General features: G+C 48.3%; 1 protein-coding gene across 3 annotated transcripts in view; it reads right to left on the bottom strand.

The window, feature by feature from the left end:
* The window catches only part of AGBL3 (AGBL carboxypeptidase 3), a 245,419-nt gene that overhangs the window by 203,264 nt on the left and 25,320 nt on the right, over window positions 1-16,835 (bottom strand). For all 3 annotated transcript variants that reach the window (XM_077469175.1, XM_077469177.1, XM_077469176.1), the window contains exon 2: window positions 6,399-6,507. In XM_077469175.1, coding sequence (XP_077325301.1) covers window positions 6,399-6,464 — 66 coding nt within the window. In that variant the 5' untranslated portion in view covers window positions 6,465-6,507. The remainder of the gene's footprint in view (window positions 1-6,398; window positions 6,508-16,835) is intronic.

The following is a 16,835-nucleotide window of genomic DNA, read 5'->3' as shown; positions in this document are numbered from 1 at the left end:
TGAAAAAAAAAAACAACTATACAATGCCCATTTTATTTACCTGAACCCATAATGGCCCCCTCTTTGTTTATCTCTTGGGGTCATGCTTCGGTTGTCATCACTGCTTGCAAAATGTGCACGCTTGCAGCAGCAGGGTCTACTCTCATAGGCTCCAGAAGCAGAACTGCGAGGAGTCCAGTGCCCAGGAAGATAACGAGCAAGGAAAAATGGTTCCTAGGGCAGGAAATTAGCTTTCATAGAGGAAACTGACTTTGATTCATTGTATTGCAGGATAGCTTTGGAAGAGTTGTTTAGAATCAAGACTCAGGAGTAAGGCAATTGATGCACAATGTGCTATTTAAAGCGGTGCTCCACCTCCCCTTTCAAAAATTAAAAGTCAGCAGCTATAGATACTGTAGCTGCTGACCTTTAATATTAGGGTACTTACCTGTCCTGGAGACCAGCAAAGTCGGCACTCCATTGCCAGTAAGGGAACCAGGCAATGAAGCCTTGCGGCTTCACAGCCGTGTCCCTACAGCGCATTCACGAAGCGCTCTCTCACTGGCCCAGCAGCAGGGAAAGGAGGAGGAAGGAGGCCGAATTTGTGATGTACCTCGCAGCAAAACGAGGTCCAACGTAAATGGGGAAGGTACCAAAAACAAGTACCCAATCCTCCCTCCCCCTGAAAGGTGACAAATGTTGCACCGGGGGAGGGGGGGTGGGTGTAGTTGGGAATTAGATAATCGGAAGTTCCACTTCTGGGTGAAACTCCGCTTTAAATTTCATTTTTCCCTGGAGTTGAGCTTTGAAATAGAACCATACTTTTTTTTCCTTTAACTGCCTATTAATATTTATAAGAAACAACAATGTTGATCCAGTGCCTATCTAGTTACCTTTGGAGATCAGGAAAGGTTTTTTCCTGTTAGAGCACATTGAATAACACATTATAAGGGTATTTTGCCATCCTTGTCTCAAATCTCTGGCAGACTGAAAATTATTTTCTTAAGAATTGCCCTGTATTTAGCGCCGTTTTTTTCAATCCTGACCAGTTTTCCAGTTTCTGACAATTAAAAAGATCCCCACAGCGTGATGGGGGTGGCGTTTTTAGGGTCATAAGAAGCATTGGGCTTGAGCCACACATACGGTTTCCTTGATGGCCAAAAGGTTCAACTTTAGTCTCATCTGAAAAGAGAAGCTTCCTCCATATGTTTAGGGATGCTCCCCCATGCTGAAGAATGCCAAATGTGTATTCTTATTTTTTTCTTTAAGCAATGGCTATTTTTGGCCACTTTTCCATAAAGCCTTGCTCAGAGGGGTGTATGGCTTCAAGCGGTCCTATGGACAGATACTCCCTCCTCCAATGTGGGTCTTTCAATGTTTCTTTGTTGTTTTTGTTGCATTTCTTATTAATGCTCTCGTAAGGCCCCTTTCACACAGCAGGCCCGCTCGGATCTGCCTGTCCGTTTTTCAGGCGGATCCAAGCGGGCCATCCATTGACTCCTATGGGGGGGGTGGATGTCAGCGGAGATGTGTCAGCTGACACACATCTGCCATCCAATCCGCTAAAATCAGAAGCATGGCGATACATTTGCCACCCATCTTGGCGGATCGGATGAAATTAGATGAAAACATGCCGTCGCCACGCCATCTTGGCGGATCGGATGAGATCTGATGAAAACATGCTGTCCGTTTTCGTTCAATCTCTCCATAGAAATCTGTGGAACTCTAACAGGCCCCTCCCTGCTCAGTGAGCAGAGACGGACCTGTCATTCACTAGCTCAGCGGAGATCAATGGAGCGATCTCCTGCTGAGCTGGTTAGGGTACTTACCTGTCCTGGAGACCAGCAAAGTCGGCACTCCATTGCCAGTAAGGGAACCAGGCAATGAAGCCTTGCGGCTTCACAGCCGTGTCCCTACAGCGCATTCACGAAGCGCTCTCTCACTGGCCCAGCAGCAGGGAAAGGAGGAGGAAGGAGGCCGAATTTGTGATGTACCTAGCAGCAAAACGAGGTCCAACGTAAATGGGGACGGTACCAAAAACAAGTACCCAATCCTCCCTCCCCCTGAAAGGTGACAAATGTTGCACCGGGGGAGGGGGGGTGGGTGTAGTTGGGAATTAGATAATCGGAAGTTCCACTTCTGGGTGAAACTCCGCTTTAAATTTCATTTTTCCCTGGAGTTGAGCTTTGAAATAGAACCATACTTTTTTTTCCTTTAACTGCCTATTAATATTTATAAGAAACAACAATGTTGATCCAGTGCCTATCTAGTTACCTTTGGAGATCAGGAAAGGTTTTTTCCTGTTAGAGCACATTGAATAACACATTATAAGGGTATTTTGCCTTCCTCTTGATCAACTGTGATTTCGGGGTTCTGAGGATGCAGATATTTATTTTCCAGACAACTTCATGGACATGTGTCTTTTTTCGAACCAACCATGTAATTATGTAACTTTTGAGTGACATTAAACAAAGTTAATTTTCCACCGGGTCTTCACTGTTCTTTTTAGAATCTTCTTGGCTTCTGTGAAAAATCTATGAAGATTCCACTAGATCAAGGGTCTCCAAACAAAGGGCCGGTTTGCGGTCTTTCAGACTTTAGGGGAGCATAAGAGGCCAGTGGAAGTAGACAATGCCCCAGCATCAGTGGAAGTAAAAAAACTACATAGTGCCTGTGGTCAGTAGAAGGAGGAATAGTGCCCCATCATTAGTACTAGTGGGAGGAATAGTGTCCCACAACTGTTGTCAGTGGGAGAAATAGTGTCTCATCACTTGTGTCAGTGGGATGAAGTGTCCCATTGTTGGTGTCAGTGAAAGGAATGGATCCCCGGTGTTGGTGTCAATGAAAGGAATGGTGCCACCTTGTTGGTGTCAATGGGAGGAATAGTGGGCAAAGCTGATAAAGGCAATCAAAGGACCATATTCGGTCCATGGACTGCAGTTTGGAGACCACTGCACTAGATTATGGGTGACATGGAAATCTTGTAATCATAAATCAGCACATTCCGCTTAAGTCCTCAAGCTTCACAAACAGTAGCATTGGAGAAGCAGCATTAGCCATTACTATATTAGTATACTATATTTATGTGGTAATCCAGGGAGCATGGCTATCAACAATTGTCAAGGTAATGTTGAGGAATAAGAGTAGAGAGAGCAGGTACTCTACCTGTCCCTGTCTGCCTGTAAAGGAAGTTGCTAGGTGACGTGTCATTTTAAGATGGTATGGTCCACACAGGTCCTGAAAACTACAGCAAAGGTGCAATGGTGTCAAGAAAAGGGGAGGAGACAAGATTGGTTGGCAGCAGGCCTGGACAACAATTCATCACTAGTCATTGCTCATGAACAAAGTGCAGTGAAGGGTAAGGTGATGGTGGACTGGTATATAAAAGAGGTTGTTATGGGGGTTTTATGTGTTTATTTTATGAATAGGGGAATAAGTGGTTTTCATTACCCAGCTTTAAATGAACATAATTGTGCAGGCTGACTTACTAAAAGGTTTATTTTTGCCCCTCTACCCCTTTTTAATTTTGGTTATAGTAAAACGAAATAAATAATATACCACATGTTTTTATATTGTGAGAGCTGCGGATCATTTTCCACACTAAAAGAATGGAGTGCATCTATTCCCGAGACAGACTAGTCCCCAAGGTCATTGACTTTGTTATTTAATACTCTCTATGCTCGTTGTACAATGCCCACAAACATGGCTACCAATGACTTTCACACTCTGCTGACTGATGGCTGATCTCATAAAGGGGTTACCCACAGTTCAGTTTTTATTCATTCACAGCTTGTTAAGTTGCCCTGTATCTACTGCTATTGTGAGGTGTGACAAGCAACACACGTCTTTGTGTGCTCTATGTCTGACAAGAGAGGAAACCACAGATATAAACACTGCCAAACGATACACATACTGGTAAAATGCTAATACAGAATGCTTACTAACTCTAACCAAGTGTTTGTAAAATAGGCTACACAATACAGAAGCTTACAGGTTTATTTTTAATTGCATTCAATGGCATTAGTCATACAGTGGTGTTATTTTGTGAGGTAAACTAACATGTAAGTGGAAGGTAGAGACACAAAAGTCTCTTTTGGATTGAAAGCTGGAGTTCAGGCAGATAGAAAAGACCTACTGTAAATTAAAGGACAACTGTACCTTTGGTCAAGTTGTTCTTTTATGAATGCGGCCTCCCCCCTGAGTGTAGCCCACCCAGACCTATTACTCACCTTCCTCCCCGATCCATCGATCTTCAATGTGGAACCCCACTAGGCGCTACACAGCCTTACTTCTGAAAACTTCCCGGCCTAGTCGTCTTCAGCCTGCATATGCACCCCTTCTCCCTTTTCATTCCTAATGGGATAGCCATACTCATGGTGGCATCCAGAGTATACAGAGGACTGAAAGACACCATGGAACGTGTACACATGCTGAATTGAAATCAACAAGTATATTTTCAAAACCAAGGCTGTCCAGCACCTGGCACAGCATGAAGTAAAGATCACTGGCTCAACAATGGGAGAGAGCTGGATTCATTTAAAGTGGGGGACTGCATTTATTAAAGGACAGCAGCTTGTTGTAAAATACCTATTTTTACAAGCCTCAAGGAGAAATGTTCACACATAATTACTATTTTAAACACACTGTAGATCTGGGCGCAGGAGAGTAGGGAGATTAACAACCCTGGAAATGTCAGACTAGGCCATTGCAAGACATTAACTGTAAATGTTTCCCTTTTAAACCCAGTGTAGCCATCCTTGTCTCAAATCTCTGGCAGACTGAAAATTATTTTCTTAAGAATTGCCCTGTATTTAGCGCCATTTTTTTCAATCCTGACCAGTTTTCCAGTTTCTGACAATTAAAAAGATCCCCACAGCCTGATGGGGTGGCGTTTTTAGGGTCATAAGAAGCATTGGGCTTGAGCCACACATACCGTTTACTTGATGGCCAAAAGGTTCAACTTTAGTCTCATCTGAAAAGAGAAGCTTCCTCCATATGTTTAGGGATGCTCCCCCATGCTGAAAAAAGCCAAATGTGTATTCTTATTTTTTTCTTTAAGCAATGGCTATTTTTGGCCACTTTTCCATAAAGCCTTGCTCAGAGGGGTGTAGGGCTTCAAGCGGTCCTATGGACAGATACTCCCTCCTCCAATGTGGGTCTTTCAATGTTTCTTTGTTGTTTTTGTTGCATTTCTTATTAATGCTCTCCTAAGGCCCCTTTCACACAGCAGGCCCGCTCGGATCTGCCTGTAGGTTTTTCAGGCGGATCCAAGCGGGCCATCCATTGACTCCTATGGGGGGGTGGATGTCAGCGGAGATGTGTCAGCTGACACACGTCTGCCATCCAATCCGCTAAAATCAGAAGGATGGCTATACATTTGCCACCCATCTTGGCGGATCGGATGAAATTAGATGAAAACATGCCGTCGCCACGCCATCTTGGCGGATCGGATGAGATCTGATGAAAACATGCTGTCCGTTTTCGTTCAATCTCTCCATAGAAATCTGTGGAACTCTAACAGGCCCCTCCCTGCTCAGTGAGCAGAGACGGACCCGTCATTCACTAGCTCAGCGGAGATCAATGGAGCTTTCTCCTGCTGAGCTGGTGGACGCCGCTAAACGGATCCGCCTTGTGTGAATGAGGCCTTACCTGGTCTGTGAGTTTTGTGGATGGCCTTCGCTCGTCAAGTGTGTAGAAAAAGAAGAAAGCCGTTAACCGGCTTATGTTAGAGGGACATCAGTCCCCTTAGTGCCCATCAGTGCTGCCAATCAGTGCCTATCAGTGCCTCATAACCATTATCACTTATCAGTGCCGCCTAACAATGCCACCTATTAGTGCCACCTATCAGTGCTGCCTATCAATGCCACCTCTCCGTGCTGCTTATCAGTGCCCATTAGTGCTACCTATCAGTGCCACCCATCAGTGCCCATCAGTACCACCTATCAGCTCCCAGTGACACCTATCATAAAAACCCCAGTGGTGATTAAATATCACCAAAAGAAAGCTCTATTTGTGTGAAAAAATTATACAAATGTCATATGGGTACAGTACTGCAGACCTAAAAGCTTAAAATTGGCCTGGGCAGAAAGGGGGTATAAGTGCCCCAGTAAGCAAGTGGTTTATGCCAAAAATTCATGATTTCTGCCATAATAATCATTATTTTAGGCTATATGGATATTTTTAGTTTTCGCTGATGAAAACAACTGTTGCCGTGACTTATAACAATTATTATAGGTTAGTCATTAGGACCTAATGTTTCTTTTGCTGTTCTATGACAAGGCTTTGAACCCTCAAACAAATACGTATTTCATCAGTGGAACATTCTAAATAAAACTTCTGAAGGTCTTTTCTTTCAATTTCGATATTCGCTGCACGTTTCTTAGGAAAAATACAAAAGGTACACATAAAAGAATACCTACCGATTCTGATTGGCTGCTGCTGCTATGTTCTGAAAGAACATCTTGGATTTCTGCCTCATCACACATTATACGTCAGTTGGAGCTTATATCTAAGACAACCGAAAGTTCTCTGTACAAAGAAAGGAAATATTGTATCACTTGCCCGAAAGCCACAAAGAAATAACAATTATAGAAGATGTGCCATTTGCCATTTTCAAATAACTAATAGCAAGATATGAAAAGCCAGATATTAGAGTGGACACATAGAATTGTAGGGAAGAGACGAGCAATAGTTTTGCAACCCCTTTTGGGCTGTTCAATATTGAAATGCCATAACATTTTTGTTTAAAGTGAAACTTAATTAAAAAAAAGTAAAGCTTTGCTGTGTTAAAGAGGACATCTAGAAATGTTCATTGTGTTTAAGCAGCTTTCCCTGGGGGCACCCGATGAAGAGGATGGGCCTGGAGCACCGGCAGATGATTGGGGCTGCTCCGTGCAAAACCACTGGACAGAGCAGGTAAGCATAGGCATGTTTGTTATTTTTATAAAAAATAAAATAAAAAAAAATAAAAAAATAAAAGCACCCTTAGATATTTGGGATAGACTAGCTAGGACCCAAAACTTTAAATTGCCCCATAATCCATTAGCCCCTCTCCTCCGAAATGGAGATTTCACCCCAGGCCTCACCCCCCACTTTCGAATGGTGGTCCAATAAGGGCTTGCTGCGGATCGTAGACCTCTGCAATAATAAGGGAATGCTATCCAAAAGAACATTAATAGAAAAATAACAATTATCGGACTCAGAGCTCTTTAGATATACTCAAATATATCATTATATGCAGACCCTATCACGTAAAGGCGACCTAACATCCATGACACCTATGGAGAATAATACAATAACTCCAAGGTCATAAATCCGTTATATATGAGTATCGAGGTGGTAGTTATGGCGCTCTCCTATGGCAGTGCAAAAAAAATCGCATACTGTTTATAAGTTGAAAAATATTCCTGCCATTACAAGGTGTTAATATTACATATGTTCCAATGTGTTAGGTCTCAGTGCAAAACATTAATTAATTAGTTACCAATAAATATATTTGAGATTTAATAAAACTAACAACTGTGCAAAAAAGTGCAAAAAGTGCTTATGTGCTATAGTGCAAGATACGTGCCTCTAGAACCTATCCAGCTTGTATCATCTTCATAGCAACAAACATTTCAAAAAACCAAAATAAAATTCATTCACAAACTGTTTAAAGTGAAAACCAAAGTGCAAGAAACAAAAAATCTCCTCACACGGAAGTTGTCGCTGAGGAGAGGAGAGCTGATCGCTGCAGCCGGCTGGTGATCAGCGAGTAAGACATGTACGGAGCTATATTGAAAAGGAAGCGCAGGACATACATGACAGGGTGCAAGGAAATTACTGGGCAAAGGAAAAGCAGCGTGGGGGTGGTTAAGAGGCAGGCGTACTTACCCCATTGGTGGACGGTCACAAGGGGGAGGAGTGTGGGTCCTCTGTCCATGTGCCAGGGTGGGGCAGGTCAGCAGTTGGGGTCAGCAAGCGAGGAGAGACGTTGTGTCCTGCAAGCAGAAGGAGATATAGAGACAGTTAGGATGAGTGGGTTGCAAGAACTTTGGGCACAGCTTAAGGAAGCAGCGGAGGTCCATGGCAAGGAGTGGCTTCAGGGCCAGATTGCTGCCACGCTGCAGGGGGTAGGACAGGGTCCTTCCACGACCGGGCCTGTCCAGCGGCGTGCTCGGAGGTCTAGACCCCCGGAGCGCCTGAGCCCTGACAATACCCCCCGGACTCGACGCCGTTATGGGAGCCCCAGCCGGGACCCTTCAGCCACCACCGCCGAACGGACACTCCGGCCAGCCAGCGGTGGGCCTGGAAGGAATCCCCGTCCACGGCAAAGTCCCAGGGGGGGGGAAGTTCGGGGGGCCGGCGGGCCCCCACCCCCTCCTGCCGCCTGCGAGATCCGTTCGGCTGCTGCCTCCGGCGAGGTTCCGGTCGGGGGGGCAGTCCGCCGTGGGAGTCACAGAACACCGGGCACCAGTGCGGGATTCGAGGCAGCTGGGGGCCTACCTCGTGGAAGCGCCATCTTGGCTGTTGGCAGGGAGCAGGATCGCGCTCTTGCCTCACGTCGGTCGGGAGGCCCCGCCTCCAGGCTCAGTGTGGGTCCTGGGAGGGCTGGCCAGAGGAATGCCTGCGCGGTGGACGGGACGGCGGCGCGGCTGGATGACGTCACCGGCGCGGCGCCAAATTTGAATCCGGAGCTGCTCAACTTCTCTCATCTGCCCAGCGCTGCAGTGCCCAGGGGAGGAGGAGGAACTGAAGGCCTTCAGCGTGATCCGATGGCGGTGGACCGGGCTGGCAGCAGCAGTGAGGAGGGAGAGCTGACTGAGGATCCCCAGGAGGCTGCAGGAGTATCCAGTGGGGCGGCTGGAGGTTCTCATCGCCTGGGACAGCCTGGTGAGTGTTCACACTCTTCTTGTCTTGTGGGGTGGGGGAGGGTTGATGGGGGGGGGAGTGGGGACGGGGGGGCCTCTGGGGGGGGGGAGTGTGGGGGGGAGGGGGTTGGGGGAGGGCAGTGCCCAGGCCGGGCAGGGGGTGGGGGAGGGGTCGCAGGGGTTATTGGAGGCCCTTAGGGAGCTGTTACGGCGCTTGGACGGGGGGGAGGTGAGACCCCCGACTCCGGTGACGCCGTGGGTTTCGCCGCCGGCGGCAGTGGGGGGACAGTCTGGCGGGGGGGGGGCGGCTCAGAAGGTGTCGGTGACGACGGAGACGCAGACGGAGAAGGACGCCGGGGGTACCAAGCCGAGCTCAGAGACGGGGGACAAGGATTTGGACAAGGTACGTTTGGCGGATGCAGCGCGCTGTGAGGTGTATGTGTGTTTTGAGGGCCCATTGGGGGCCCACTTGAAGAAGGAGGTGCGGGAAAAGATATGGAAGGACGAGTTTGTGGAGATTTTTTCCCTGCTCCCCTTGGAAAAATTTAATTTAGATCGGGTGAAGCCGGATGAGAGTAAAAAGGATGAGGAGGAGAAGAGGAGGTATAGGTTAATCCCGCGCACATTCGCAAACTGGCTGCAGGCGTTTGCGATTTTTGCAAGTGTGATCGGGGAAAAGGCCCCCGAAAATTGCTCCGCACTGTTTTGCTATTTGGAAGCGATCAGTGAGGCGCATAGGGTTTATGGGGGCCTGGCATGGCTTCGATATGACGAACAGTTTCGTCAGCGGAAGGCTGTTCGCCCCTCCATTAGATGGGATCACAAAGACATTAGTCTTTGGATGAAGTTGATGACATCTTCGAGGGGGTCGGGGCAGTTTTTTCCAGGGGGGGCCGGCGGCGCTTCCTCCGCGGGATCGCCGGCCCCAAAAAAGAAAGGGGTCTGCTGGCAGTTCAATGAAGGAACTTGCCGTTTCGGATCGGCGTGCAGATACAAGCACGAGTGCGCGGGCTGCAGCGGGAGCCACCCCTTCCTGCGTTGCTTTAAGCAGGGCAAAGGTCGGCCAGGGGACAACGCTGGAAAAAGGGATGACGCCGGTGAGTCTGGTAAGGATGCTTCCCTTTCTAAGTAGGTATCCGGACAGGGCGGCGGCGCTGTTTTTGGAGGCTGGCTTTAGGGAGGGGTTTAGGATTCCGAGCATGGTGCGTGAAGTGCCACCGCTCTCGGATAATTTGAGGTCGGCCCGTCTCCATCAGGAGGTGGTGTCGGCCAAATTGGCCAAGGAGGTGGCGTTGGGGCGTATGGCGGGCCCGTTCGTGGAGCCTCCGCTGCCGGGTTTGGTGGTTTCCCCGTTGGGAGTTGTTCCAAAAAAGGAACCGGGTCAGTACAGGATGATTCATCATCTGTCCTACCCTAAGGGCGGCTCTGTTAATGATGGTATTGACCCGCAATCCTGTGCGGTTACCTATACATCATTTGATGCGGCGGTAGCATGGGTTAGGAGATATGGTAGGGGATCTCTGATGGCGAAGACCGATGTGGAATCGGCCTTTCGTTTGTTGCCTGTACACCCCGAGAGCATGTGTTTGTTGGGTTGTTGCTGGCTGGGAGAGTACTTCGTGGATAGGTGTCTCCCGATGGGGTGTTCTATTTCTTGTGCGTTTTTTGAGCGGTTCAGCTCATTTTTTGAATGGGCGGTGAGGGAGGTTGCGGGGGTGAGTTCTATTATCCACTATTTGGATGATTTCTTATGCATAGGCCCCCCGGATTCTCGTTGTTGCGGCATATTGCTCGGGACGGTCCAACATTTAGCGCACAGATTTGGGATCCCCCTGGCGGCGGATAAGACCGAAGGCCCCACATCGGCCTTGGTTTTCCTGGGCATCACAATTGATTCGATGGCCATGGAGTGTAGATTGCCGGAGGACAAATTGGTGGCATTGCGGCGGGAGGTGTGTCTGGCCAGCGGCAAGCGTAAGCTTCGCTTGAAGGAAGTGCAGTCCTTGCTTGGCAAATTGAATTTTGCTTGCAGGATTATCCCTATGGGGCGTATTTTCTGTAGACGCTTGGCGGCGGCGACGGCGGGGGTGCGCATGCCGAATCATTTTGTGCGGTTGACGAGGGAGTTACAGGATGACATGCAGATTTGGGATTCCTTTCTGGCGGAATTCAATGGGCGGGCCATTTGGCAAGTTGGGCCGGTCGGCAATGCTGATTTGGTCCTGTTCACGGACGCGGCCGGTTCGGGTGGCTATGGCGCTTACTGTCGGGGAAGATGGAGTGCGGGCCCGTGGCCGGAGAGTTGGAGGGAAGCGGGTTTTCTCAAAAATTTAGTGTTGCTGGAGTTGTTCCCCATTGTTTTAGCTGTGGAGTTGTGGGGGGAGGTATTTGAGAATAGGAAGGTGCGCTTTAATTGCGACAACATGGGGGTGGTGATGGCCATTAACAACATCTCGGCCTCTTCCCCCCCGGTGATAAGGTTGTTGCGCCACTTGGTGCTTTGCTGTTTACGCATTAATGCGTTTATATATGCTGTGCATATCCCTGGGGTCGACAATGGCTTAGCGGATGCTTTGTCTCGTTTCCAGTGGGACTCGTTTCGCAAATTGGCACCGGAGGCACGTCAGGAGGGGGAGCGGTGCCCGCAGGAGCTGTGGACGGTTGCATTGGAGTCGCCGCAGGATTGATCAGGCAGTCTCTCAGCGCAGGAACGTGGACGGCTTATCGGAAAGTTTGGCAGGAATGGTTGGTCTTTGTGAATGAGGTAGGAGGTATGGGGGGCCCGGATGGGATGGAGATGTTGGTGTTGATCTTTGTGTGTGCTAATCATGCTAAGGGAGTGTCCGGGGCAGCCATCGGACGGAAGATGGCTGCGTTGGCCTTCTGGTTTCAGATGGAAGGTAGGGTGGATGTCACGAAAGCATTTTTGGTCCGCAGGGCTCTGCGGGGGTACAGAAGAGGTTCCCAAACACGCGACTCTAGGCGCCCTGTTTCTTTTGCGGTGCTGGGGTCAGTTCTGTCAGTTTTGGGGGAGGTGTGTTCCACGGATTACGAGGTGGTACTGTTTAGGGCTGCGTTTGTGCTGGCGTTCTTTGGGGCCTTTCGGATTGGGGAGCTGGTCTCGCCGTCCAGGAGGATGGCTGGAGGACTACGGTGGAGTGATGTCCTCTGCTCGGGAGGCAAGGTGAGGATCTGGATTAGGAAGTCCAAGATGGATCAGGAAGGAAGGGGGGCCTGGGTGGAGTTGTTTCCAGGGATGGAGGAGCAGCTTTGTCCGGTAATGGCTCTGCAGCGGTTTTTGGCACTCCGCCCGCCGGGGGAAGGGGCGTTGCTGGTGCATCAGGATGGATCCTGCCTGTCCAGGTTCCAATTTTCTGCGGTTTTTCGGAGGTGTCTGGAGGCAGCGGGTCTTCCCTCGGGTGAGTATGCTTCACACTCGTTTCGGATAGGGGCGGCTACTGAGGCGGCCAGATGGGGACTTCCGTCGGAAGTCATTCAGAGGATTGGTCGGTGGGAATCGGCTAGGTACCGGTTATATGTTAGGCCACAACTGTTGTGTTAATTGTTTGTTTCTGTATATCACTGCTGTTGATGGGTTTGCATGGTTTTTCTTTTTCTTTTCAGATCCCCCAAGATGTCTCGTTTGGATAATGGGACATTCTTATGTTTTTTGGGGGGCCAGGAGGGCGGATGTCAGGCCTGAAGGTAGACAACTCAGGGTGACTAGGGAGGAAGGTACAGTCAGGTGGATCGGGATCCCAGGTATGATGTGGCATAAGGTGGTCCCCGAGGTACATCGCTTTGCTGCCCTGGATCGGTCCCCGGATATTTTGGTGCTCCATGTTGGGGGCAATGATCTGGGGATCCGACCTATGCGCCAAGTGATTAAAGATATCCAGTGGGATTTCTTGAGGCTACGTACCGCTTTCCCGGACATGACGGTGGTGTGGTCGGATATTGTGGCCCGCATGTCGTGGAGAGGGGCTCGATCCTGGGAAAAACTAAACAAAACCAGGATTAAGGTCAACAAGGAGGTGGGTAGGTTTGTGGCCCGGAATGGTGGGGTTGTCATCCGTCATTGGGAGCTAGAAGTGGACACCTGGAGGTATTTGAGGGGCGACGGGGTTCATTTGAACCCTGTGGGCATTGATCTGTGGGCCTTAGGGCTAGAGGATGGTGTGCACCGGGCTTTGCTGGCGTGGCGGCGGTCACAAGTGTAAGGTTTCACACTTGTTCCGCGGTGGCGTGGGGTCCTTGGCGACTGCTATATATATATAGGAAAAGATATATGTAGAAATGCATGGGTCAATTGAAAAAGGTTGGGACCCATGCCAGAGATGGAGTCATTGTGTTTGGGCTGGTGTCAGTCCAGATTAATGGCTAACATATGTTGGGGGTCTGTGGTCAGTTAGTGAGTCCTCGAGGCAAGTTTGGCGGCTGGGGACAGATGCTGACAAAGTGGGGATCACAGGCTCAAAATAATAAGGGGTCGTCAGGGACCAGCCAAAAAGCACTTAGGGTCTTTTGGGTAACTGGAAGTTGTTACAAGTTTTTGTATGGTTAAATATTTAAAATAAAGTTTAATTTTTATTGTTATTTAAATAAAGGCCGTTGAGGCCATTTTCATCCAAGCAGGTGTCCGAGTATTTATTTTAAGTTTAACAGTTAAAATTTACATGTATTGGTGGGGAAGTAAGTTATCTGGCTACCCTAGTCAAGACATGTACGGAGCTATATTGAAAAGGAAGCGCAGGACATACATGACAGGGTGCAAGGAAATTACTGGGCAAAGGAAAAGCAGCGTGGGGGTGGTTAAGAGGCAGGCGTACTTACCCCATTGGTGGACGGTCACAAGGGGGAGGAGTGTGGGTCCTCTGTCCATGTGCCAGGGTGGGGCAGGTCAGCAGTTGGGGTCAGCAAGCGAGGAGAGACGTTCCCGCCCGCCCTCCCTAATAATGGATGGTGGTTTGGGTTTGGAAGGGTTATCGTTTTGGGGGTGGCGTGGGGTCCTTGGCGACTGCTATATATATATAGGAAAAGATATATGTAGAAATGCATGGGTCAATTGAAAAAGGTTGGGACCCATGCCAGAGATGGAGTCATTGTGTTTGGGCTGGTGTCAGTCCAGATTAATGGCTAACATATGTTGGGGGTCTGTGGTCAGTTAGTGAGTCCTCGAGGCAAGTTTGGCGGCTGGGGACAGATGCTGACAAAGTGGGGATCACAGGCTCAAAATAATAAGGGGTCGTCAGGGACCAGCCAAAAAGCACTTAGGGTCTTTTGGGTAACTGGAAGTTGTTACAAGTTTTTGTATGGTTAAATATTTAAAATAAAGTTTAATTTTTATTGTTATTTAAATAAAGGCCGTTGAGGCCATTTTCATCCAAGCAGGTGTCCGAGTATTTATTTTAAGTTTAACAGTTAAAATTTACATGTATTGGTGGGGAAGTAAGTTATCTGGCTACCCTAGTCATGGGAGTACAGCTTTTTACTCACTGATCACCAGTCTAGTGTAAACACACAATGTCCCCAAATAATTAAAACACCTGCCCCCCACATATGTCCCACTAAAATCACATGTTTCAATGATTATCTGCACACATATGTCCGTGATCACCTGCACACATCTGTACATGATCATTTGCGTACATATGTCCGTGATCACACAAACAAATTATACACTTAACTGAATTTTTTTTACCATAACATGTAGCAGAATATATTCTGGCGTAAATTTATGACAAAATTCCATTTTATTGGATTTCTTTTAAAATAGAAAGAAGAAAATATAGTTTTTTTTCCAAATCTCTGCTATTTTTTCGCTTATATCGCAAAAAACAAAAAACGGAGTCATAAATAAATAGCATCTAAAGATAGCTCTATTTGTCTGAACAAAATTATAAAAATTTCATTTGGGTAGAGTGTAGCATACCATGCAATTGTCATTGGAAGTGTGAAAGCGCTGAAAGCTGAAAAATGGTCTGGGAAGGAAGGGGGCGAAAGTGCCCTGTATTGTAGTGGTTAAAGTATGTAAATTCTGGATCAGAGTCTATAACTTCATATATTCCCTCACCCAGATTAACCTGACTAAGTCCCCAAAACATGCGCTCTTAGGTTGCAAGATTGAGGAAATCTCCAAAAGCCAAAGATGGCTCCTCACGTTCATTTTTGTATGGGCCAAAATTACAATAGCTAAGAACTGGAAGTCAGCAGCCATACCGTTTGACCAACTTTAACATAAGCCAAGAAAGTTTATGTTTAACGAAAGACTGACAGCAATTGCGCAGGATAAAATATGGGATCCATGGATCAGATACTTGACAAACGACCCACGGACACTCACGGACTAGGGAGTTTCCTGGGAAGGGTAACACAGAGTGGTGTCATTCCTCCTCCCTCTCTTTTTTTCTTCTTCTCCCCCTCCCCTCCTGTCTCATCTTCTGAGACTCTGGTGTTGTTGGGCAGGGGGTTACCCCTCTGCGGTTGGAAGATGTAGGAGATCCCTAAATTCCTGCTGGTGTGGGCTGCATCTCCTGGCGTGGAGGGGGTCGCCTTGAAGCCCATATCATAAAATTATTATAGGGAAACAGGTTATAGTGAGAAGCTCAACACGGGTGTTCCGCCATATAAGAAGTTTAGAGATATCTCAACAGAGATATAAAATGTACAAAGGAAAACAATAAAGAATATATTATCCGGCCTCCTCTGAGGAGGAGGCGGACTATCCATGATTGTACTGCATGTTATTCAGTATACAAAAACTATACACTGTTAAATTCAATGCTATGGTCTTTACTTTGTATTGTTGAAACCTTGAATAAAAACTATTGGAAAAAAACAAAAAAAAACAAAGCTATCAACTGCTTGGTTCTACTACCTTTGAATCTAAGCCCACATTTATACGGGTATGGGAGAGGGACATAGGGTTTGAATTTACCACGACTCAATTGGCTCTCCTATATCAGCTCACTCATTCTAGCTCTAATGATTCTAAAACACAAGAAACAAATTATAAGATTTTGTTACGCTGGTATCGGGTGCCAGCTGATCTGGCACGTATTTACCCTTCCACACCTGAGCAATGCTGGCGAGGCTGTGAACACGAGGTACGCTACTACATGTGTGGTGGGAATGCCCTATAACAGTGATGGCGAACCTATGGCACGCGTGCCACAGCTGGCACGCAGAGCCATCTCTGTGGGCACGCGAGAGGGTCCTGTTTCACGGTGGGGATAACATGGCAGCAAACTAACTAACATGGCAGGAAATTAACTGCACGAGTGAGTGGGTGGCTCCGCAGCCTCCACGCGGAAGGCTACAGACCTGAGAGCACGCGAGGGAGAGAAGCAAGCAGCGGCGAGGTGCAGGAAACTATCTGCATGAGTGAGTGGGCGGCCCCACATTCTCCGCGTGGTAGGCTACAGGTCTGACAGCACGCACAGGAGGGAGAGAAGAGCTTCACTGCTTCATTGTATGGCTGAAGAGGGGCGCAGCATCCCTGGCGCCTTCCGGAGCTTGGACTCCTCAAACCTCCTTCAACAGTGAGGCCCAGAGAACAGACTGACCGTGGGCCCAGAAGACAAGGACAGGTGAGAGGCGCAGGCTGTGAGGGAGCCGCTGGATGGAACAGGGATGGAGACAGGTACCGGGCACAATTATACACTGAATACCTGCAGACAAAGACTGGGGCAGGGAGGCAGAGCAGGGATTGCAGATAAGGACAGAGCTAGAGGTCTCCCTTTCTCTCAGCTCTCCTCTTTTTCAGCCCCCGTGTCCCCCTCTTTCTGCTCACCCTCTCTCTGTGCCCCCCCTCTCTCTGTCCCCCCTCTCTCTCTCTGTCCCCCCCCTCTCTCTGCCCCCCCTCTCTGTCCCCCCCTCTCTCTCTCTGTCCCCCCCTCTCTCTCTGTCCCCCCCCCTCTCTCTCTCCCCCTCTCTCTCTCTCTCCCCCTCTCTCTCTCTCTCCCCCTCTCTCTTTCTCTGTGCCCTCCCCTTTATCTCTGTCCCATA

Source organism: Lithobates pipiens, unplaced genomic scaffold (genome assembly GCF_037356315.1).
Source record: "Lithobates pipiens isolate NorthernLeopardFrog02 unplaced genomic scaffold, aLitPip1_a1.2 Scaffold_8, whole genome shotgun sequence".
Taxonomy (NCBI): Eukaryota; Metazoa; Chordata; class Amphibia; order Anura; family Ranidae; genus Lithobates; species Lithobates pipiens.
Note: the sequence above shows the minus strand (reverse complement) of the source record. Positions and strands in the feature narration are given on the sequence as shown.